Source organism: Aricia agestis, chromosome 6 (genome assembly GCF_905147365.1).
Source record: "Aricia agestis chromosome 6, ilAriAges1.1, whole genome shotgun sequence".
Taxonomy (NCBI): domain Eukaryota; kingdom Metazoa; phylum Arthropoda; class Insecta; order Lepidoptera; family Lycaenidae; genus Aricia; species Aricia agestis.
In genome coordinates, this window is record NC_056411.1 from 12,462,460 (window position 1) to 12,488,082 (window position 25,623).

General features: G+C 39.9%; 1 protein-coding gene across 2 annotated transcripts; it reads right to left on the minus strand.

Moving 5' to 3' along the window:
* Positions 1-2,417: 2,417 nt before the first annotated feature.
* LOC121727953 (lysozyme-like) lies at positions 2,418-24,827 on the minus strand. 2 transcript variants are annotated; one of them, XM_042116036.1, is made up of 5 exons: positions 24,510-24,827; positions 10,370-10,458; positions 8,104-8,164; positions 3,985-4,117; positions 2,418-2,577 (listed from the first exon to the last, which is right to left on the minus strand). In XM_042116036.1, the coding sequence occupies exons 1-5, from the start codon at positions 24,631-24,633 to the stop codon at positions 2,436-2,438; spliced, it is 549 nt and encodes a 182-aa protein (XP_041971970.1). In that variant the 5' UTR covers positions 24,634-24,827; the 3' UTR covers positions 2,418-2,435. The 2 variants fall into 2 exon arrangements, with proteins under 2 accessions (XP_041971970.1, XP_041971969.1); XM_042116035.1 differs by lacking the exon at positions 24,510-24,827 and adding an exon at positions 16,931-17,064.
* Positions 24,828-25,623: the final 796 nt, after the last annotated feature.

Here is a 25,623-nt window from a genome sequence, read left to right on the forward strand (position 1 = left end):
ACATATTTTAAGCGATACTCGGATTCTACTGTTTCAGTGCAGCCTTATTTCTTTTGTCAAACAGCAAAATTGTATCTTATTAAAAATGGACAGACAGAATGGACAAAATGTTTCTTTTTTTATAAAATTAGTGGGCAAACGAGCGAACGGGTCATCTGATGGAAAGCAACTAGCTTGATGCTTAAATATGTTTGACAAAATTCTGCGACTCAAACGCAAAGTCTGGAAAAATGCTCTGCTTTACTTCAGTAGGAAATTAGTTATACCCCTTAAAATATCTACGATATAAACTCACAAACGGTCCAAGTAGGTATTTTAATAGACGCTGTTAAGCATTTGTGTATCAATAATCAACCCACTACAAATTACGTGTTAAGTTATGAATTTTTAGATCATATAGAACAAGACTGCATTCATAACTCAACATCATTTTTTGTGGATTGATTCATATTAAATGCCTAGACAAAAGGTCTAGGCATTTAGGCAATAATGGAGTTTTTTTTTTAAATACGGCTTATAAAAAAAAACATAAATCTATACTCGTAAGTTGCTAAAAATTTGTTGATTATTATATACCTTTATAAGCATAACTTTGTTTTTTAAACGCCTTTGAACGCCTCCGTGGTCTAGTGGTATAGAGCGCGGCTCTTGACTCGGAGGTCGTGGGTTCGATTCCCGCGTTGGAAACATGTTATTTCCAAGTTTAGTTAGGACAATGCAGGCCGATCACCTGATTGTCTGCCAAATAAGATGATCCTTGCGTCGGATGGGCATGTAAAAAGTCGGTCCTGCGCCTGATCTATCGCCAGTCATGTCGGTCGTCCGTCCCACTGGGTTATAAGAGTAAAGGAATAGAGAGTGCTCTTTTGTACTGCGCACACACTTGGGCACTATAAATTACTCCTGCGTAGCTGGCCTGGTTTCAATGAAACCGGCCACCGTCACCGAAACCGGTGTGGGAGCTATTATTATTATTATTATTTGTTTTATAAGAAGTCCTTTCTCGTAATTATACCATCTCTTAACTACATTATTATCTATTACTATCTGTATAACACGGTTGTTCATTTGAGTTTCATCAGAGAATATAGAGTTCATTTTTAACCGACTTCCAAAAAACGAGGAGGTTATATTATATTCGGCTGTGGTTTTTTTTTTATGTTCAACGATTACTCCTGCGTTTGTGAACCGATTTTCAACATTTTTGTTTTGTATTTAAGGTTATACTAATTATAGAAACCAGGACCCCGTGCGAGTTTCCGTTAGTTTCCGAACCGATTCTGAAAAGATTTTTTTCACTCAGAAATAAAACAAGTTTTATTTTTATTTTATAGACAGACATTGAAAGTGTGTCTGACGTCTTTTTTTATGAAATAAGGGGGCAAACGAGCAAACGGGTCACCTGATGGAAAGCAACATCCGTCGCCCATGGACACTCGCAGCATCAGAAGAGCTGCAAGTGCGTTGCCGGCCTTTCAAGAGGGAAATGGGGTAATAGGGGAGGGAAGGGAAGGGAATAGGGGAAGGTAGGGAGGGGAAGGGAATAGGTTAGGGGATTGGGCCTCCGGTAAACTCACTTACTCGGCGAAACACAGCGCAAGCGCTGTTTCACGCTGGTTTTCTGTGAAAGCGTGGTATTTCTCCGGTCGAGCCGGCCCATTCGTGCCGAAGCATGGCTCTCCCACGTCTGTCTGCAGTCTGTCTGTCTTCATGCCCAGACCACTGAACCGATTTTGTTGAAATTAAGTAGAGATACGTTGAGTCCCGGGAAAGGACATAGGATACTTTTTGTCCCGGAAAAATGTACGGTTCCTGCGTGATAAACGAATTTTGACTCAACGGAGCTGCGGGCGTCATCTAGTTTATACATCTATACATCTATACATACTACATACATACATACATATAAATAAATTTTGAGTGTCTGTTTGTAATATTGAAAGAACCGGTTTTTACTACATGCATATGAATCTATATACGCTACATACACCAAAACAACATTTTTACAATTTTTGTCTGTATGTCTGTCTGTCTGTCTGTCTGTTTGTTCCGGCTAATCTCTGAAACGGCTGGAGCTATTTTGCCGGGACTTTTTTTGTAGATAGCTGATGTAATAAGGAGTAACTTAGGCTACTTTTTAACCGACTTCCAAAAAAGAAGTAGGTTATATTTTACTTTTTTTATATTTGTTAGCGGACTATCCATCTTTGTTATCATACTATGTTGACGCGGACGAAGTCGCGGGCAACAGCTAGTATTTTATAAAATCAAAGATCTAAGAATATATTAAATGAAACCCCAAAATATGCTAGGTCAGTAACTTTCACTAACATCTTTACAACTGTTTGCTTCATTAGGGTCCATCGGAATTTCCCTCGGGGGTGAAAGTAAGCGAGAATATTGCTGAGACAAATTCACAAATTGTTACTCATTGTTTACTTCTTAATAGCAGAACGAATTCCTCTGTGGTTTCCGGTCCTGCGGTAGATGCCGTTCCTTGTGTGTCGTCTTCTGATCTTCAAACTTTCACTCGGAAGGTCTCTTTCTGGACTCATCCTTGAGATTAAATCAGGACATCTGAAACAAAAGAGGAAAAGCTTACCGGCTCCACTCAGATTCATGATACGGTACTCAATTTTACTTCAATGATGATGAAAAGTTTGACAGAAAATATAAGTATAGTATTTAATATTTATGTCAAAATCTTCATTAAATATAAATTACATAAGCCCCTAGAGGATCAATTTTATTGCGCAATTATATTGAGCAAAATTATTGACCGACTAGGGTAAATATTGAACGCGCCCGCTTTTCAATCTTATTGTCAAATATTAGTTGTTCAATAAAATATTGTTCTAATATCTACATAAATAATTATTATAATATTATTATATTTTGTCTAGGGATCCGCAAGGTTGCAATTAAGTCTGTGAATAAAACTATCTGTATAGACTATGGTAATTTTGTTATAACTTTTTCATAAAAAACCATGTAGGATGGCGTCTTCTTGCAATATAGGTCTTCGTGGTATTCATAATAATTATTAATTAAGACACGACATTCTAAGATCTCCTTCATCAAAGCTTTTTAATTTTTTTAATACTTTTATTGAATATTTTTTTACGTTAACTTTATATTTAAAATTACTTTACATAACTTTAAAATATTGCTTTCAAGTTTCAAGATATTTTTTAACTTAACCCGTTTTTAAACGTGAAGTTTATTTACTTACAAGCGCTTTTGATTAGCCAATGACAAAATGTTAACCATTTAATTATATTGACTATATTGTCTATTATAGGTCCTGACAAAAACCTCAGAAGCTGATCATTAACGGCCGTTCCCAATATTCAATCTATCTCTGGTTTGACATAATTACAACCGATCGCAGCTAACATTGAATTGACATAAAATATATGTCTCTAATGTCTAATGTGAGCTATTCCTATCTCTAGTAGGGCAAAACCAGAGATAGATCAAATATTCGGAACGGCCGTTAGACGCTCCCACTACGGAGATCCCGCATTTTACCTTTTTAGAAAACATTTTCAATCAATCTTCAAATTTGAAACAAAATTATAATAAAAATACAGCAATAATCTTCAGTATATGAACGTTCCTTTCATCGTTATTAATTTCCTATTTTTGTTTATTATACTCATGATATCAGCTTCCAAAGTAATACCAATTTATTTAAATTCAAGCATACATTCAGTATCTCCTAGTAATTACAAATTACGGTTATTTGAAACACACGACAATTATAGATCGACAATTTCATTAGCTACATAATATTTGCCGTTTGAATTTTTTTTAGGTCTATTTTGAACTTTAAGGAAAAAAAAATAGATTTTTGGTGCGATCTCGGCACCACGGCAAATGTATGGTCAAGGTCGTTTGTTCAGGGGATAACCTTAAAGGCCAATAGTAATTTAGCGCTGGATTGGAACAATTCAACCTCGCTATAATGGTGGAAAAACTCACTTATAAATCTCGTTAGTTATAAGGTTGTTATTCTTGCACCTCGTGGTCCACTGAGTCCAGTACTTGAAGCCTTCTCGGTTGAAGATGGTCACCGCGCACGCCGTATCATCTCGTATGTCGTCGTCGAGTAAAGCTGAAATATTTTGATAATAAAATTATCCATAAAAATATTTTCTCTAACTACAAAAAATATGTTTTTAGGGTTCCGTACCCAAAAGGCAAAAACCTGACTCTATTACTAAGACTACATTGTCAGTCCGTCTGTCTCCAGGCTGTATCTCAAGAACCGCTATAGCTAGACTTCTGAAATTTTCACAGATTGTGCATATTCTGTTGCGGCTATAACAACAAATACTGAAAACAAAATAAAATTAATATTTAAGGTGGGCTCCCATACAACAAACGTGATTTTTCGGCCCCTTTTGCTCTATATCAATATTGGCAAAAGATAGGCTTTGACTTGAATTTTTCACAAAGTCCTTTGTTATATTTATACTTTCATATTAAAGAATGATATTAAAATAAAATACAATTTTCCCATACAAAAAACACAATTTTTAGCCTATTTTTGTTCTATAACAGTACGGAACCCTTCATGCGCGAGTCCGACTCGCACTTGGCCAATAATAAATTATATTAGCAATTAATTTCATTAAAAGTTAACAGATTTTTCACCAATTATTACAACTGTAACAACGTGTCAACTAGACAATAGTACATTTTAGTATGTGATTATTTATAGAGTTCGTAGAGTCTGAGAAAATCAAAAATCTTTTTGTGCGAAATTAAATCATGAAAAAAATAATAGAGAAATAGACAAAAAAGACAGTATCAGATCTCAGATCATCGTAACACCCGTCTTAGTTATAGACTGGTATAATCTGGTATTTTAGCAATATCGTCACACAAAGTAACCGGTCCAAAACGGGACGATGAAATTGTTGAACATTCATTTTCCTAAGCTATACTTGAAATTGGGAAACCGCCTCATAGGCCAGCCTAAACCAGTTTGCGGGTATTATCGGCAACATTTTCGTGTTCAAAGCTCAACACAAAGACCTCGAATTCCCGTTGTTTCAACTTGACGGCTAATATTTCGAACAGATATAGTTTGGTATGATTAATTTGTTTGTAACTTGTAACATACAATGAAATACTTTTAGTGACTAAACTAGGTCGAAAAAACGCGGCTGAAGTTCGGCATGATTCACCATGAAAGGCATGGAGATACTTTGAGGCCCGAGAAAGGACATGAATAGTTTTTGTCCCGAAAAATGTACGGTTTATGCGCGATAAACGAGTTTTGGCGCAACGGAGTTGCGGGCATCATCTACTCAGGGCTCGGAACCGGTATTTTTTTAACCAGGTTAAAGCGCTCTTTAAGCGGTTTCTGGATTTGTGTCCGCTCGGAGCAAAATCGAGATGCGAGCGGTATTGCTTCTGACATTAACCTGGTTAATTCCTCGCGGAAAGTAACTAGTGCAGTGATCTTCTTCTTTCCCTTTCTAGTGCACCATCTAATAGCCAATAGGCCATTACTTGTTTATTATACGTTCAGCAGTGGACGGCAATAGGCTGATGATGATGATGATGAATGTCTACTTTAAGATTATCTTGGTTTGCGGGCTCACAAATGGCCGGAAATGTTCGGCACACCACCTTAAAGTTTATTGACTCTGAACTCGTTTTCAATAAAGTTTAGTCAATAAATATAATCTAGATTCTAGAATAATAATTTATGTTTTTGTAAAATTACTATTGTTTCATGATGATTTTAACTTTACATTTACTTCTTAACTTACTTCAATCAGTACTTTTTTTTAGATAAAATAACTTTTTTTTTAAATACGCAAACCAATTTTTTTCCTGAAAGGTAAAGAAATTTTCTATTGAATACACTTGAGGCAAACCAGTGCACATGGTGACGGTAAAACATTTTTTGGCAAAGGCCTCCCCCAGGGTCTTCCATTTTTCTCGCTCCTGCGCCACCGTTGGCTAGCCGGGCTGGTATTATGCCTCCAGCTCATCGCGCACTCTCTTTCTTGGCCGGCCACGGTTGCGTCGTCCGTCTTCGGGTACCCATTCAGTTGTTAACTTTGCCAAGCGCGGCGGTCGGGGTGCATTCGGCTAACATGGCCAGCCCAATCCTATTTTAGTTTTGCCGTCTTGGCTCCTACATCCTTGATACCTGTTTGGGAGCGCAGTGTGGTGTTTCTTATTTTGTCGACTAGTTTTACTTGCAACATACTGCGCTCCATCGCTCTTTGGTATACCCCGAGTTGGGACTATTGCGAATCGGTCAATGACCATGTTTACGTACCGTAGGTTAGGACGGGCAGAATACACATGTCGACGAGTCTGCGTTTTAGGGAGATTGGTAAATCTCCCTTCATCAGCGTCTTCATGGACCAGTAGCTCTTCTAGGAGTTTTCGATTCGTCGATCGACTTCCTTCCCTTGCCTGTTGTGAAAAGAAACTAACTGGCCCAAGTGGATGTACTCGTCGACATAATGTATGTCTTACTCGTCTACCTCAACCCAGGGTGCTGTTGGTCATTAATTGAGTTTTGGACCTGTTCATTGTAAGTAAAACATTTATTCACTATTTTTTTTTTCTTACATTTTTTATACGAACTTCCGGTTTTGCAAATCAATCTGAACTATCTATTTTCATCAAAAAAATCCATGCACGCTATGAGGGCACTTTTAAGATTGACAGCTCCCAGACCATGACTTGCACACTATCCTGTTCAGTAATCCAGTCTTATAACTACCAAATCTATTAAATTTTTTTTCTTCACAACTTCACTATAAAAAAGATTTACCTATTCTTAGGGAAATAATATCAATACACTATCTTACCTCTATTTTTATTCATATTCATTTCGAAATCTTTCTGTATTTCGATGGAGTGGCGACACTATAATATTCTTGGGTATCGTTTGAAAATTAACGTCCTGCTTGACTTTAAGGCCCTTCCCCTACGGAGATTCCATAATTTACCATATTTAGAGCCTTATAAACTCATAAATTGAAAGCTACAAAGCTATAATAAAAAAATACAGCAATAATCTTCAGTATATATCAACATTCCTTTCCACGTTTTAAATTTTCTATTTTTGTTTATTATACTTATGATATGATTCGCTTGCTTCCAAAGTAAAACCAATTTATTGAAATTCAAGCATAAAACATTCAGCATCTCCGTAGTATTTACAAATGACTTTTATTTGAAACACACGCCCATAGATCGACAATATCATAAACTACATATTTCACGTTTTAATTTTTTTAGGTCAATTTTGAACTAAGATAAGTAAAAAAATAGGGTTTTGGTGCGACCTCGGCAACGCGGCAAATGTATGGTCAAGGTCGTTTGCTCGGGGGACGGCTGTAATCTTAGAAAAGAATAAATTCAACTAAAAAGCTAGTTTTTAAAAGGAATGGGTGAGGATTGTGGCGTGTGTGAGTGGGCGGGGCGAGCGATATCGCGAACGATTCTAACCGGTATTTTGAGCAGTGAGCGATTTTATTTTGCTCTTAGAACAAAACCAGAAATAAATTCGGTCCGTTCAGAGCGGAATCGAAATGAAAACGCTCTTTTGAAAATGTATGGCGCTTCTCACGAACAGGATCGCGACAATTAACCAGGTTTCCGAGCCCTGCATCTTCTTACGGGGGCGACTAACCCTAAAGTGTCAATTTTATAATTCATTTTTATACTTGAAAATAAGCCCCGAATTGTTTCATTTCCTAAAATAAGATACTACATTATATTTTCGAAAATTTGATCAGAGCAAAAACACCATATCTTAAAATTTTCTCGATAGCAAAAAATCACAAAGATGCATCCAATTTTCACGAATTTTTCATTTATTGCCATAACCGTGCATTGAACTAAGTTAATATTTTAACACATTGTATAAAATTCTATCATTGACAGATCGACCTAGCGGATTTTTAAAATGTTCTATATTTATCGAGTTATTGAGAAAAAACTAATTTGGCGATGAATCCGCGTCGTTCTTTTTCATCTGGCATATGAAAGACGGTGAGTGTGAAGAGAGAAGGACGATGTTTGATTTTTAGGGTTAGTCGCCCCCTTAAGTATTACACTTACATTCACAAGCGATGTTACAGTCTCCGCCTTTTTTACCTTCTCTACACCATTTACTAGGGATCTGAAAAAAATAATAAATATTGTTTTTGTGAAATTTGGCCTTATTGGGATAACGATCCACTGCATATGGGAATATAACAAATTATAGCAATAAGCAAACTATTGTAAAAATACTTCGAAAAATAACACAGAAAAGAAAAATAAGTGAAAATCCATACTAATATTATAAATGCGAAAGTATCTCTGTCTGTCTGTCTGTCTGTCTGTCTGTCTTGCTTTCACGTCAAAACTACTGAACCGATTGCAATGAAATTTTGTATACAGTTATTCTAGAGTCTGAGAAAGGACATAGGCTACATTTTGATGTGGGAAAATATCTTATTTCCATGAAAATATCGATGAAAATGAATTCGCATTGCGCGTGGCCAGCGCTCATCCCGGAGGTCCTGGGTTCGAGTCCCGCAGGCGGAACAAAAAGTTTTCAATGTTCCTGGGTCTTGGATGTGTATTAAAATAAAATTTCAAAAATCTTAAACATATTTTATGTATAATATTATAAAAAATCCAGAAATAATACGATTCAACAGATGGCGTTTTATTTTTTACTTTATTGTAACATAGAACTAATCATACTTATTAGTTAGTATGTTTTTGTTTATAGTTTTTAATACGTTAGAATATTATGTTTAATAATATAATCACTTGGTATAATAATAATCAATCTATCTTATCTTATAGAACTCCTACTGCATTTCTAATATATGTGACAAGTTGACAACAGAAGGCGCTCTAAAACAAAGGAGTTCGAGTGTTATATTCCATCCAGAAAATATATCAATGCAATCAACATTTTAATTCTAATATATGAAAACAGATGGCGTTTTATATTTTACTTTATTATTGTAACAGAACTAATCATACCTACTTTACTATATAATATTGTTTTTATTCATAACTAGCTGTTGCCCGCGACATCGTCTGCGTGGACTTTAGTTTATAGCGCGCGGTGTCAACAAAATTTGTGTCAAATTTAAAAGCTTTTTAAAACCCTGGTAAGTGGTACCCCTCTTAGGGCCGCGTTACACCGGAATGGCAGCGCTGTAAGTGCTCGCCTCGCATGGCAGCGCCATTCCGGTGTAGCGCGGCCCTTAAAAACAGCTGTGCAGTGTGCACATAATCTATACTAATATTATAAATGCGAAAGTATCTCTGCCTGTCTGTCTGTCTGTCAGTCTCGCTTTCACGCCAAACGCCAAAAGTATCTCTGTCTGTCTGTCTGTCTGTCTGTCTGTCTGTCAGTCTCGCTTTCACGCCAAACGCCAAAACTTCCGATCCGATTGTAATGAAATTTTGTATACAGATAGTCTAAAGCCTGAGAAAGGACATAGGCTACTTTTTTACTGGAAAAAAGGGTTGTAAGGGGGTGAAAATGCGTAAATTTGTTCAAATTAAGTTAGTTCCAACAATTCATAATAGATGGCGCCGTGCGTCTTCTACATCGCGCTGACGCTTGCTCAAAAGTCTTTCTATAAGACGTGGTATCATCTTACATTTAAGTTTCGATTTTTTTCGATTGTTATATTTTACTTTATTCTACGGTATTAAATAACTCAGTACTTTATCTGTGCAGTGACGTAACCTTAAATCCATCAATGATAAATAGTTTATGGGTAAAGTTGTGTAATTGGAGGGCTAAATAAGCTTTAAAATTTGGCATAAAATATAAAGTTTAATATAAAAAAATGAAATACTTATTGTGTGTACACTGCACAGTTGTATTGATTTAAGGGGTACCAGGGTTTTTTTTATAAAAGCTTTTCACACCAATTTTGTTGACATCGCGCGCTATAAACTGAAGTCCACGCGGACGAAGTCGCGGGCAACAGCTAGTAAAAAATAAGGGACAAAATAAAAATAACAGACAAAAACGAGTCCTGACTCTGTTAGGGATTTTTAAATAAAATTAGAGGGCATGCAGTGTAAGATCCAACTGATCACCTAATGGAAAGAAAATTCTGTAACCCATAGACACTCGCAACATCAGAAGAGTTGCAGGTGCATTGCCGGCTTTTTAAGAAGGAATACGCTCTCTCCTCGAAGGTTTTGCAGGTCTTATTGGCCCGGACTTAAAAAACTTATTTTCTACCCTAAAATTTTTGTCACGGGCATTGAATTACAGTTGCTCGAAGTACCTTAATTGCCAAGCCTAATATGTAGTACAAAGCCCACTAATGGTGACAAGAGTAATAAATTGTATGGTACGCACCTGGTACAATCCGTAATATTTCTTCCCACTGGGTGACACGACGAAAGCCGATGTGTCCCGATTGCTCACTTTCTCTATGAGGCACACCCCTGAAAATTAAAGGTAGTAATTGATAGTTTTGAATTAAAATTGGAAATATTACGCAAAGATCAGAGGCACAGATCAGATAAGGGCAGAGGGCGCTACTACCACACACAGTAAAAATCCGATCAAAATTCGACATGTAGCACACGTCATATTATAAGAATATTGATTGAAACGTTGTCAAACGTTGAACAAACCTACTTGTTTACTGTCTATAATAATAATAATAGCCCCCAAACCGGTTTCGGTGACGGTGGCCGGTTTCATTGAAACCAGGCCAGCTACGCAGGAGTAATTTTATAGTGCCCAAGTGTGTGCGCAGTACACAAGAGCACACTTTATTACTTTACTCTCATAATCCGGCGTATAATAAATAAGACCGGCGAGAGATCAGGCGCAGAACCGACTTTTTACATGCCCATCCAACGCATGTATCATCTTACTTGTCAGACAATCAGGTGATCATCCTGCATTGTCCTAACCAAACTTGGAAATAACATGTTTCCAACGCGGGAATCGAACCCACGACCTCCGAGTCAAGAGCCGCGCTCTGTACCACTAGACCACGGAGGCGTTTACTGTCTATGCTGGTGCTGCCTCTAGCGTGAAAATGTTGCAGTGATTGGACGCTGTTAAACATTCGTGTACTAACCCACAAAAAATTTCGTATTGAGTTATGAATGCAGTTATGTTCTTTAGATGATTGAGAACAAGACTGCATTAAAAATTTAGCAACAAAAAAAAAATATGGGTTAAGACACTAATGCTAAACAGTGACCAATTAACCCTATTGTTATTAAAACAAAAATTATAAGAGCATATCGATGGCCCCAACGATTAAACGTGCAATCGAAAAAAGACAACTTTTCAGGAAGGCAAAAAAACGTTTGGAACCATATAACTTTGACTACATAATAAATAGACAAATATAATGTGTAACCAAATTTAAGGTAAAAAAATCTTTCAGCTCATATATTTATTATTAATCAAATATTATCGGTTTACCGCATATTTAAGAAAAACCATGTTAAATTATTATTCTAGTGAATAATATGTGACTTGTTAACACTATTGTATCAATGCACGTTTATTCGTGTCATAAATGAAGTTTTAACAAGTGCAGTGAAATGTTGCATGGTTATTCCACGTATATTTTTATTCCCCTGAGCCATGCTCTGGTCATTTACACGCTTATTCTTGTATATTTTGTTGCTTTTCCATGTTTCTAAAGTTAAAAGCCCATATATTAGTGTTAAGAAGATTGACTTATTATTTATGTAACACGACTTTATAAGTGCATAGTATAAAATGTAAATATATACTAATATTATGAAGTGAAAGAGTTTGTTTGTTTGAACGCGCTAATCTCAAGAACTACTGGTCCGAATTGAAAAATTATTTCGTTGTTAGATGGCTCATTTATTGAGGAAGACTACAAACTATAAAATATCACTCTAAGACTAATAAGCGCAGAAACATAGGAAAACGTGAAAAAAACGGGGAAAACTATATGAAGGCGCTTATCTCGCGAACTACTCGATGAATTTTTAAGTTATTTGGCACAGATGTAGAATAGACCATGACGTGAAAGAACGCAGGCTATTTTTTGCGAGAAAATGTACGGTTTCCGTAAAATTTCTTATTTGTGCGGGCCGCGTGGAACGTCTAGTTAGCTAATATTTTCTTGTTGACGGTTCAGTAAAAAAAAATATTGTTGACCTATTGTTGTTGTTGATAAATATTAACCTCCCTCGCGCATATGCGTGGATACATACATATAAAATGGAGTACAACCTTGCCTATAGATCCTTAAAGAGAGAGATCACTCGGGCAAAGAAACAGCACGTCAATAGTATTGGTAAGAGACTCGAGTGCCTTCCTTTGGGAACCCGTGAATTCTGGTCTCTGGCCTAAGCTATTGAAGGATATTTCTGAAAGCCATCCTACCATCCCTACAAGTAGGAAATAGATCGTTGGCCCACGACACAAAATACAAAGACGTAAAACGTCAAACTTGACCCTTGATGACCTTGGGATAAAAACCGCCGACCATACCACAATGCAGGGGCATCATGTCGGATATTAGGTTACATCAGCGTTCAAGGTGAATAGACCAGCATGCCCTTGATATCCAAAAGTTGAGTGGGCCTGAGGGAATCCCTCCATCCCTCCTATTGTGTTGAAAAAGTGTGCTTAGAGTTGGCTCTGGTCTTAACATGTCGTTTTCGGTTCTCCTACTCTTCTGCCATTATCCCGGCTTCTTAGATGATAGCCTAAGTGTACCCGATCCCCAAAAAAGGTAACCGCTCAAATCCTTCCAACTACAGACCAATTTCTAAAGCCTCCGTCTTCTCGAAGACAATTCAATCCATTATCAGCTCCTTCGTTACTTGGGCAGCCAGACATTATTAAGCGACAAACACGACAAATAATAGTACGGGTTCCAAAATGGTCGCTTGGCTGGTTATCTCTTGGCGTACCAAACTCATCGTTGGGCTCAGGTGATTGTGTGGAGAGGAGAGGCATGTCTGTTAGTTTGGTTATTGCGAAGGCCTTTGATCGGGTTTGGCTTAAAGCGCTGATATCAAAGCTTCCATCATAATAATATGGGCTTCCCGAGAATTTATGCAAATAGGTCACAAGTTTTTTGGTAGATCAATGACATGCTACACACCAACGGCATTTATCGCTATGCGGATGATAGTACAGATGATGCCCTATCTTATATGAACTTATATCTTAAATAGAGAATTCACAGGAGAAAGTCTCTGAATGGGGTAGATGACACTTAGTCCAATTCAACCCCGCCAATTCTGTTCGTTTACAACTAAAAAGTCACCAATGGTCGTATATCCTCGTTTTCAGGGCACCTCTTTAACAATCCCCTCCCAGCATTGAAATACTTGGCGTAAACATATCGAGCGAAGTCCAGTTCCGATGTCATCTAGAGGGTGATGGCAAATTAGCCTCGAAAAAACTTGGTGTTTCTAACAGGCGAGACAGTGTTTCAGTCTGGACCAATGCCTGCAACTCTACAAGATACAGGTTCAGCCTCATATGAAATACTGTTATCATCCCTGGGCAGGGACCTCAAAATACCAACTAATCCCTTTGGATCGTATCCAACGAAGGGCCGCTCGAATTGTTGACTGCCATAATGTTTCAAACAGGCTGAACCCCTTGGAATTACGCTGAGATGTAAATAGCTTCACTCTGCATCCTCAATCGGTTGTATCACGGGGAGGAATTGTTCGGAAATATACCATCCTCGTAACTTTGATGAGTGGCAGTCTCCCACCGTGCTTTTTTCGCATAACTTACTGCCGCGCGTTGTAAAATTTGGAATGCACTATCACCAGCAGTATTTCCAGACCTATACGACCTGCAAACGTTCAAAAAGAGAGCGTATTCCCTCTTAAAAAGACCGGCGACTCACCAGCAGCCCTTCTGATATACTTTACAATAGCTCTTCGAATAACCTTTAAGAAAACTATCCACAGAAAAATTTTCAGAATTTTTCTGTGGATATTTACAAAGATATAAAAAATTATATGTTTATTCCATAACAATACTTAAAATTGTATTTTACACCAAAAACTGGGCAATAGGTTATTGCGAAAAAATGTGTCAAAACGAATTGACGATAAACGACTATTGCATAACTATTCGGGTAAATAAATTGCTGCCTACTGCACACTTCCACTCCTGCGCATCTCACTTTCACACTCCTTCCACTCAGGTAGCCGCTGATCACCCGCCTCAGGTTCCCCAGACACCTAACTTCAGCTAACCGAACCTTTACAGATGGCCAAGCATTGTCGAAGGCCCCCTCTGTGTCCAGCGATACCACAACAGAATTTTTCTCCTTCTCGTTCTTCTTTCTGATGTGGTTCAATAACCTATAGAGGGCGTCTTCGGTGCACCTTTGGGGCATAAAGGCATATTGGTTGGGTTTTTATTTTGGACAACTTGTAGAATCTGAGTCGGACGACCATCATGTCGCGGTGATCATCTCAGTCCACTCACCTCCAGCCTCCAGTCTCAGACCAGCATCAGATCAGTCATCGCAGAGGACAGAACCCAAGAGTCAGGAACTGTCAGACTCTCTTCATTAAAAAAAATAAGAATGTCTGATTGTCCCTGGCTAGCTTTTTTGAATGTCTTAAGTCGTCATAGACGTAAGGACGAGCAGCGGTCATTTTGGAAGACATCAAGTGGTAAAGTCCTTCCTGATATTCGTTAAATTATGTACATTGCTCATATTTTTATTTTATACTTTACGGTTATTGTAGGAATCAGTCTTCTTCAGTTTTCAGGATATATAATCATAATCTGTTTTTGTAATCCACATGCGAATTTTCTTACAAACAAGGATGTATGGGCAATACTTGCTACAAAATAAACTAATTGTGACCGGTAAGCAGCGAGATCTGTTACAAATTAACGAGAACGTATTTAGATATCTTCTTCTTTCGCAAATACTCCTAAGAAGTGCTTAACTGTCACGACAGCACTTGTTACAGTTTCACGCCTGCAAGCAGCTGTCAGACAGTCAAACATTATTCGTGGAAGTTGTCCTGCAGGTCCTAATGGGACCCAATTCAGTATTTAAGTAGGAATACGATTGCTAGCTATTATAAGATGTGCTGTTATAGTGTGTAGTGTGAATATTGTATTGTATTGTAGCTTGAGAAGTTTTTAACATAGTTTTAATCCTGATTACATTGAACTGTATTACGATGTAGACAGAAGTCGACGATTAAAGCACCGTCATATATGAAAGGTCTATGATGCTCTCGGAAGACTGTCTAAAGCAATTTCCTGCCATTATCATTCATTTTATTAGAACATAATATGATATCGATTATTGTGACACCAGCTCTGGTACTCCGGTGGCGATGAGGGTTATGATTAACATTTTAAGTAACTGCAATGATTATAAGTACTATTAAAATGATAGAGCCAGTCTCCAGAGTGTATTTTTTTGAACCAAGAGCTGTTTCGATTGCAAGAATGTCATGTATGTCATCAAAATAATGAATGTATTAAAACAAAAATACATATTATTTTTATTTTACCTATAGTAGAACATCATTGGAATAAATGACAATGACTATAATTATATAGTGTACAATATTTTTTTATCACCGAATAGTAAAGTAATAGGTGTTTACCAATATTCTTATCCCAAACAATTTCCCCGAATAATATTTCAATGAGATATTATATGTGCATTTTATTGAAATCGAAACGCAAAATTACCCGAATAATCATGCAATAGACAATAATGATCAGAGCTTGACCTACTCCAGAACGATAAGTTGCGTTTTGCTTTATTTAAAAAAAACCTTCGGTGGTAATTAAATATTGTTAAGATAGCAAGATAGGCAAAAAAATAGCTTTCATTTGAGATATAAAAAGTCTTTGATGCTTTTTTGATGACGGAGTTATTAACAAAAATCAGTTTTTTTCGGCTCTCCTGAACATTTTTATTTTTACGATTGTCCGATTATTCGGTGGGGGCGTCGAGATGTATCATAGGCCATGCAACCGAAAAATCAAAAAAAAAAATTTTTGGTTAAGAGCTCTTGCACGTTTATTCGTTGGGGCCATCGATATAATATTATCAGTAATGGTAATTGGTATGTATAAACTGTTTTTATTTAAATACCACTTTTATAACTTGGTTATAAATGCCATCAGTAAATACTTCACTTAGTAGATATAAAATTCAAGTAACGTTAACTTAACTGACGCTCGCAACTGCGTTGCGCCAAAATTAACTAATCCTTTTGTCCTTTCCCGAGACTCTAAGGTGCTAGTTCACCAAAGAAGTTGAACGCGCTTAGTGCATAGTGCATACTAAAACGGGTCTTAACGTATAAACTCGTTTATAAAACCGAATTGCATTTCACCAACATAAACTAAACATGCGTCCTATCAGTGTAGTATCATGGCGAAATGAAAAATATAAAGGATAGAATAATTAATGTCAAGATGACATTTTAGACAGATGCGTTTGGCTAGTTTATGTATTGTTTCCACTGACCTCTATTATTGTACATATTGTGTATTATAGAGATCAGTGATTGTTTCTTACTATTTTGTTGTTTAGTTAACGTGACAAGGCTTGTAAAATCATCGCATGACGTCACGCTAACTAAGATTTAATAATCGCGATTAAGAATAAAATTGTGAAATCCATTTGAAACAAAACGAGATTTACATTGTCGCATGAACGAGTTCAATAAGAAGTAAGTTTTATAAAACAAAGTATTAAATGTAAATGGTGAAATCCCCTTAAGTTTCCAGACCAAAATTCTGCTAAATCGGTTCAGAGGCTTGGGCGTGAGAAGGTAACATACAGACAGACACACTTCCGCAATTATAATCCATATTAGGTAGTATGGATAATATCATAACAGTGTGATTCTAATAAAATATTAATCTATTATAATAACTAGTCGTTATACATACATTGTCCGAGGAAAATATTGCTGGGTATTCCCACTCTAACTAGTTCGCGTACCAGTTTGCATCTAGTCTCGAACCTCTTGCAATATACACATAGAAGACACAACACAAACACACATACACACCGCATAGCGGTGACTAACGTGCGCGTCCGCATTAACAATATAGAGCCTTTGTAACAGTGTTTTTGTTACGTTTTTTTTTACACTTAATTGAGAGCTCAAGGATGTTTTAAATATGATTGTTGTACATTTTCCACGTTTTTTCCTTCTGGTGTTATGTTACAACAAAATTGTGTGTCTTAATATTAATAATTAACCACAACAGAAACTTTCATGTCATAGTCATACAAATAATAGGATTCGTTTCGTCTAGTGTCTAATATACAAAGCTTGAATACACAATATAATATACTCTACACGGGCTTATGCGTAGGAGCACCTACTTTTTTCTGCAAATATTATGACGTAATATTTTTGAAAAATTATCACAACATTATATTTTATCCACGATTATCTTTATCCATGACTATTCATTAGACATTAGGTCAAAAATCTACTAGTCGATTTTTGACCTAATAAACAATTAGGGCCAGGCCACAACACTGCGTTGCGGCGTCGCGTCGTATCGCAAGAACAACATCGCACAGAAATGCGATGCGATGTCACAACGCAAAAATTTCATTAATTATAGTATAGCACTCTTTACATCGGAAATTTTCAGGATGCGTTCTGCGGCGTCGTAGATTTTTGTGATGCGACGCCGCAATGCAGTGTTGTGGCCTGGCCCTTAGGTCAAAAATCTCATGTCGCGGTGTTTGTTGTCAAACTCCTCAGAAAACGCTGGACCGATTTTTATGCTATTATGCCATAGATCTAAGAATTAGCCACAGCCAAATCTTTTTTTTTATGAAATAAGGTGGAAAACGAGCAAACGGGTCATCTGATGGAAAGCAACATCCGTCGCCCATGGACACTCGCAGCATCAGAAGAGCTGCAAGTGCGTTGCCGGCCTTTTAAGAGGGAATAGGGTAATAGGGGAGGGTAGGGAAGGGAAGGGAAAAGGGGAGGGTAGGGAAGGGAATAGGGTAGGGGATTAGGCCTCCGGTAAACTCACTCACTCGGCGAAATACAGCGCAAGCGCTGTTTCACGCCGGTTTTCTGTGAGAACGTGGTATTTCTCCGGTCGAGCCGGCCCATTCGTGCCGAAGCATGGCTCTCCCACGTATATCTTCAACGGACCATACCAGCTTTTCCATACTTTACAACGTATTGTTACGGTACATGGTATACGGACACGTGGTGCGCAAGTACATACTCGAACCTTCTAAAAAGGTCCAATGTTTGTTTACGTGTTTACCCTTTATTTGTTAGCGTGTTTGAATTTAGACCTTATGACTGAGTCCATAAGGTCTAAATTAAATTCAACTTACTGCACTTATCGCAAGGACGGCAGTTTTATTGTGGTACATGCCCGAGCCGCCTAGAAATTTCCCACGGTTGTTTACTTGTTTACGTGAATCGGGAAATTTCTGGAATTCGTCTCGCCATATAAAAAAAGCCGCAGGCAGGCCAGGCAAGTCAGTTCAATCCGAGCGATCTTCAAGGCGACATCAAGTGATCAATAGTGAGTGAACCAGTGAAACCTGCGACTTGGCTACGACCTAGGACAGTGATAGTGCTTAGTGATTGGACCTAGTGATTAGTCTTTGGACTTAGTGCTAAGTGTTGTGACCTAGTGTTTAGTGCAGTGTTAATAAAGTCTTCAAGAGAGTCACCAGGTCTTTCTCTCCAAATCCTCGAACCCTAGCACGTAACAACTGGTGTCAGAAGTGCGATTTGGAGATGCCATTGACTCCGAGAGAGGACTTCAAGGGGAGTGTCAGGACAAGGGCGCAGCGAGCTGCTGCCATTGACTCCGAGAGAGGAGTTGCGGAGGCCACACCCACTGGGGACCAAGCTCCGCCCACTGAGGGACAGGCCCCACCCACTGGCCCCGCCCACATGGCTCCGCCCACTGGCCACGCCCACCAGGCTCCGCCCACTTTGGTGGAAGCCACGCCCACTGGCTCCGCCCACCGGGACACGCCCACTGGCCACGCCCCTCAGGCTCCGCCCACTTTGGGCATGGCCACGCCCACTGGCTCCGCCCACCAGGCCACGCCCACTCAGGCCACGCCCACTAGCTCCGCCCACCGAGCTCCGTCTACTCAACCTCTGCCTACTGGCTCCAGCCACCATGCATCGCCCGTAGCTTCTGCGGCCCCTCAAGTGGCTCCCCAATTACAAAGCCTAATTGAGTTAATTCAGGCTCTGCAAGAATCACAAGACCGCAAGTTCGGCGCTTTACAAGAGTCACAAGACCGCAAGCTCGGCGCTTTGCAAGAATTTCAGAAGGCTGAAATCAGAGCGATTCGAGAATCACAAGAGCAGCAAAAAAACCTCCAAGAAAAAGCGCTTGGAGCCATAAAGGATGTTAGTGACACGGTGACTAAGCTTCGTAAAGATGTCGACGTAATGGACGAACGCGTTACCGGGCTAGGAGTGGATGTGGAAAATGTGAAAACTGGCCTCACAGAACTACAGAAGTGGAAAGTGCGCGTGGAAACCACAGGAATCGCGACGTCTAGTGGAACTTCCGTAGTGGTACAAGGACCAAGAGTTAAAGTGCCACCATACGACGGTACTACTTCTTGGAACGCTTATCGTCAGCAATTCCAGACGGTTGCTTCTGCCAACGGATGGAATGATGAACAATGCTTGACCGCTCTCACAGTTGCGCTCAGAGGGCAAGCTTTGTCGGTCCTAGAAGCGCATACAGGAAATGGGTTTAAGGACCTGATGGAGGCACTTGAATCCAGATACGGGGAGCGACACCTGGAGCACGTGTTCCGTGCCCAACTGCGTGACAGAGTCCAACGCCCAGGAGAAGGACTACAACAATGGGCGTTGGAAATAGAAAAACTGGTCAAGAAGGCACACCCAGGAGCCGATTCCAAGATGATCGACACGAACATTGTGCAAGCATTTGTCGACGGAATCAGGGACCTAGAGGTCAGAGCTGCAGTAAGGCTACGTCACCACACCTCGCTTAAGGAAGCATTGGCGCATGCTTTAGAGGTCGAGGCTGTTCGGCGTGACATACGGCAGACATATAAGATCCGCGAGGTCTCTGAGGAAGTCAAGGAGGTTAAGGCTCCTACGAAGAGAAGTTCTGGAGCCATGTGCTACAAGTGCGGCGAGAGGGGCCATCTTCAGCTTAACTGCCCGCAGAAAGAGACCCAGATGGCAAGAATGAAAAGGCTCGAGGAACAAATGGAGGAGCTGAAGAAGCAAGGGGCTTCATCCCCTGCCCGGGAGCAGGGAAACGAATAAAAGCCAGGACTAAGGGGCGAGTGCTGGCTGACACGGAGAAAGCCCCGATAACTGTTATCTCCCAAGCATGCAGCGGGAACAGTCTTGTGATTCAGGGGACTATTAACAGGACGGATTGCAAAATGACTCTAGACACAGGAGCCTCTAGAACGATAGTGAACCCAAATCTGGTAAAAGCCGCAAGAAGACATGAGAGGAGAATTAACTGTCGGCTCCTTACTGCCTCCGGTCAGCCAATACCCGTCCTGGGAGAAATATCAGTTACGATTAATGTAGGGGGATCCTCATACCCTCATGACGTTATCGTGGCTGAGATTATGGATGATTGCATCTTGGGTTTGGATTTCATGAAAAAGCACAACTGCAGAATTAATGTCGCCGACGGAGTGTTCAAGTGTGGCGAAGAAGAAATTTTCATCCTTGGAGGCGCCTGCGGGAAAGTTGAATGTGTAAAGAAAGTCATAATACCTGGACGTGCGGAAGCTCGGGTGCGGGTGAAACTACCGCCAGCTGGAAAGAAGAAGTTGAATAGATGCGTGTTGATCGAAGACACACCTACCAAGACATCAGCGCAAAAACTGATGACGGCGAGAACCCTTGTTAGTGGAAGCAGTAACGCTGTGGTCAGGGTTTTGAATCTTGCTGATCGCGAGATCTGCTTGAACAAAGGTGACGTCATTGGAAAGTGCGAGGAAGTTGTCTGGATGAGAAAGTGTAGTTCGATCACAGGCTCAGACTCAGCAAACACCAGCAACTATGGAATAGTGACTGAGCTACTCGATGACTGCAAGAGTAATCTGACTTATTCGCAGGGCATGAAAGCTAAGAAGTTTTTACAACGCCACGCGAATATCTTCTCCAGTCAGGAAGGCGACCTTGGAAGAACGTCGATGGTTCAGCACAGGATAGATACCGGAAGCGAGAACCCAATTCGTCAACGAGCAAGACGGATACCCATTGCAAAGGAAAAAGAAGTTGAAGGCCTTTTGGAGGACATGAGAAGGCATAAGATCATTGAACCATCTGCAAGTCCGTGGTGCTCACCGGTTGTATTAGTGAAGAAGAAAGATGGCAGTACAAGATTTTGTGTGGACTACAGACGTCTCAATGATGTCACCAAGAAGGACAGTTATCCATTACCTCGAATTGACGACACTCTGGATACCTTGAGTGGCATGAAATGGTTCTCGACCCTGGACCTAAAATCTGGATACTGGCAGGTGGAAATTCATCCAAAAGACAAGGAGAAGACAGCGTTCTCCACCGGTAAAGGTCTATGGCAGTTTAACGTCATGCCCTTTGGATTGTGCAACGCACCTGCCACATTTGAGCGACTCATGGAGTGTGTACTGGCAGGCTTAGTTGGAGAGGCTTGCTTAGTCTACTTGGATGACGTCATCATTGTTGGCCGCGACTTCGAGGACCATTTGCGAAACTTAGAACGAGTTTTCGCCAAAATAGAGGGGGCCAAGTTAAAGTTGAATCCGAAGAAGTGTCGTTTATTCAGGAGTAAGGTGAACTATCTCGGCCATGTTATCTCCAGTGATGGAATTCAGACGGACCCGGAGAAACTAGAAGCAGTCCAAAATTGGCCAACCCCTAAGAACAAAACCGAAGTGCGGGCATTTCTCGGCCTATGCTCCTACTACAGGCGTTTTGTTAAGGGATTCTCTGAGATAGCCAAGCCATTACATCGGCTGACAGAAGATAAACGACAGTTTATTTGGGACGAGACTTCCGAAGATTCTTTTCAGAAACTAAAGAAACATCTGTGTGAAACACCAATCCTGGGGTATCCACAACCTGAAGGTCAGTTTATAGTCGACACGGACGCAAGCAACACGGCCATTGGAGGGGTGTTATCTCAAAAACAGGGTGAAAGAGAAGTTGTAATTGCATATTTCAGCAAATCTTTATCTAAGCCAGAGAGAAACTACTGTGTGACAAGAAGAGAACTCTTGGCTGTCGTAAAGACGCTACAACATTTCAGCAAGTATCTCATCGGCAGACAGTTTCTACTGCGAACTGATCACGCAGCCTTGAAGTGGCTACTACAATTCAAGAACCCAGAAGGCCAAGTAGCTCGATGGATAGAACAACTCCAGGAGTATGACTTCAAGACGGAACACCGCAGCGGAAAGTCGCATGGGAATGCCGACGCACTCTCACGAAGGCCGTGTTCAGAAGACTGCAAACATTGTGTTAAGCAGGAATCTAATGAAGTAACATTAAAGTTAACGAAAACAAGTCCTTTGGGTCCATGGGAGAATGATGCTATGAGAGAGGCTCAAGAAAGAGATGACGACCTTCGACACATCATCACATGGAAGAAACGGGATGACGTAAAGCCAATCTGGAGTGAGGTTGCACCCACTGGCGCTGTCACTAAGGCGTACTGGGCGCAATGGGACAGTCTAATTCTTCAAAACGGAATACTTTACCGGAAATGGGAGAAGACTAACGGTAGAGAGTTCCATCTTCAGATAGTGGTCCCAAGAACGAGAGTACCGGATGTTCTCCGTGAAATGCATGATGGCGTATCAGGAGGTCATCTAGGAGTAAAGAGGACGTTAACAAAAGTGCGAGAACGATTCTACTGGTTGCATTGTCGAGACGATGTACAGGATTGGTGCCGCAAATGCACTACTTGCGCTGCAGTGAAGGGACCACAGACAAGGAGCCGTGGGAGCCTGCGCTTGTATAACGTTGGCGCACCGTGGGAACGAATCGCAGTTGACGTAGCTGGGCCATTTCCTGTAACGGAATCAGGAAACAAGTATTTTATGGTTGTCATGGATTACTTCACCAAATGGCCCGAAGTGTTCGCCATACCAAACCAGGAAGCTACAACAGTTGCTTCTAAGCTAGTCGAAGAAGTAATATCTCGCTTTGGTGTGCCTCTAGAAATCCATTCCGATCAGGGCAGGAATTTCGAATCGCAGGTCTTCCAGGAAGTGTGCAGAATTTTGGGAATGCATAAAACGAGGACCACCGCGTACCATCCACAGTCTGATGGAATGGTTGAGAGATTTAACCAGACCCTTGAGAGGCATTTGGCGAAATTGGTAGATGACAAACAAAAGGAATGGGACAAGTATATACCGCTCTTCCTTCTGTCGTACCGTACCGCCGAGCATGAGAGCATAAAAGCTACCCCGGCGTATGTCAATTACGGTAGAGAACTACGAGTACCAGTAGACCTTTTGACAGGAGGATCACCGGAAGAACCAAAGACCGTACCAGATTATGTCTGCGATTTAAGGGAAAAGATGCGTTATATACACGCCATGGTTCGGGAAAATGGGTTACAGTCAAGTGAGAACATGAAGACCAGATACGACCGGAAATCGAATACAAGCGGCTTCGAAGAAGGGTCACTGGTGTGGCTGCATAACCCAACTCGCCGAAAAGGCAAATCTCCAAAGTTGCAGACCAAGTGGGACGGCCCATACAAAGTGGTTACCCGATTGAATGATGTGACTTACAGGATTCAAAAGCAACCAAGAGGGACATTCAAAGTGGTACACATAGACCGCCTGGCGCGTTACCATGGCAGTAACAATGATGCTCGGGACGAGCATCTCTAAGAGGGGAGTAGTGTTACGGTACATGGTATACGGACACGTGGTGCGCAAGTACATACTCGAACCTTCTAAAAAGGTCCAATGTTTGTTTACGTGTTTACCCTTTATTTGTTAGCGTGTTTGAATTTAGACCTTATGACTGAGTCCATAAGGTCTAAATTAAATTCAACTTACTGCACTTATCGCAAGGACGGCAGTTTTATTGTGGTACATGCCCGAGCCGCCTAGAAATTTCCCACGGTTGTTTACTTGTTTACGTGAATCGGGAAATTTCTGGAATTCGTCTCGCCATATAAAAAAAGCCGCAGGCAGGCCAGGCAAGTCAGTTCAATCCGAGCGATCTTCAAGGCGACATCAAGTGATCAATAGTGAGTGAACCAGTGAAACCTGCGACTTGGCTACGACCTAGGACAGTGATAGTGCTTAGTGATTGGACCTAGTGATTAGTCTTTGGACTTAGTGCTAAGTGTTGTGACCTAGTGTTTAGTGCAGTGTTAATAAAGTCTTCAAGAGAGTCACCAGGTCTTTCTCTCCAAATCCTCGAACCCTAGCACGTAACAGTATAATATGATAAAACAACGTTTGCCGGTACATAGCTTGGATGAATAATAATAAAATACTTACAGTTTCCCAAAAATGTTTTCTCTATCAGCCTCATATCGTTCAGCTCTTTAGCCAGACGACATCTTGTGAACTTCCTCGCGTCAACAACGAAAACGTAAAGGAACAGCAAAATAATTTTCATCATTCTAACGACCGGAGAATTTATACCATGTTTTAACTAATTTCATTGGACTTTCACGGATATTTCAAGACTAATATTAGTCAAATCGGTTCAGCCGTTCTCGATTTTGAGTGAGACTAACAAAATTTAAATCTCGTTTATATTATTGTGCCTCCAGTGTTCACAACGTAAATAATTCAATCGACAATACAATACTAGTATTAGTTCACTGATAAAGGCACTTCACGATTATTATTAACCGTAAAATGACATGGTATTAAGTACCTACCATTTGATTTCTACGTAATCAGACAAAGATATTTAGGTATTTTATCTTTCATATTACAAAAAACCTACAGGTATATTTAATTTTCTACCTTGGGAGAGCCATGCTTTGGCACGAATGGGCCAGCTCGACCGGAGAAATACCACGGGCTTACAGAAAACCAGCGTGAAACAATAAAATTATGAAGAAATTAAAAAAACCCCCGCCAAAAAACTTTAAAAAGTAATAAAATAATATTTTAAATAATTCCTAAGTGTAAAGTAATATTTTAGTCCATAATTGTTGTCACGGTGTGTCGGGGGACCGCCAAGTAAACTAGACAACAGCGACTTTAGCCAAGTCGTTGATTGTCTCGATTCAGTTCGCTGTGTACTGACCCTTAAACTATAATGTTCTGTGAAATCAAACATGTACATTAGCGGTCCCCCGACACACTTAGGAATTATTTAAACTTAAAGTCAGTAAATGTTATTTCATTACTTTTTAAAGTTTTTTGGCGGGGGTTTTTTTTAAATTTTTTAATTAATTTTATTTCATGCTTTTTAAACTTTTGTTGGTTATAGTGCAGAATAATATGCAAAGAATCTACATTACTATTATAAAGAGGAAAGATTTGATTGTTTGTTTGTCTTGAATAGGCTCCGAAACTACGGGACCCATTTGAAAGATTCTTTTACCATTGGAATCCTACATTAATTCTGCTGAACATAGGCAAATTTTATTTTGGA

What these genes read in the sequence shown, in the direction of transcription:
- LOC121727953 (XM_042116035.1), bottom strand. Translation starts at nt 17,057, where the DNA reads ATGCGGTGTGTATGTGTGTTTGTGTTGTGTCTTCTATGTGTATATTGC. An exon ending in CAATATTTTCCTCGGACAAT is followed by an intron (nt 10,459 to 16,930) that starts GTATGTATAACG and finishes TTTAATTTTCAG; the next exon opens with GGGTGTGCCTCATAGAGAAA. An exon ending in CTGTAACATCGCTTGTGAAT is followed by an intron (nt 4,118 to 8,103) that starts GTAAGTGTAATA and finishes AAAATATTTCAG; the next exon opens with CTTTACTCGACGACGACATA.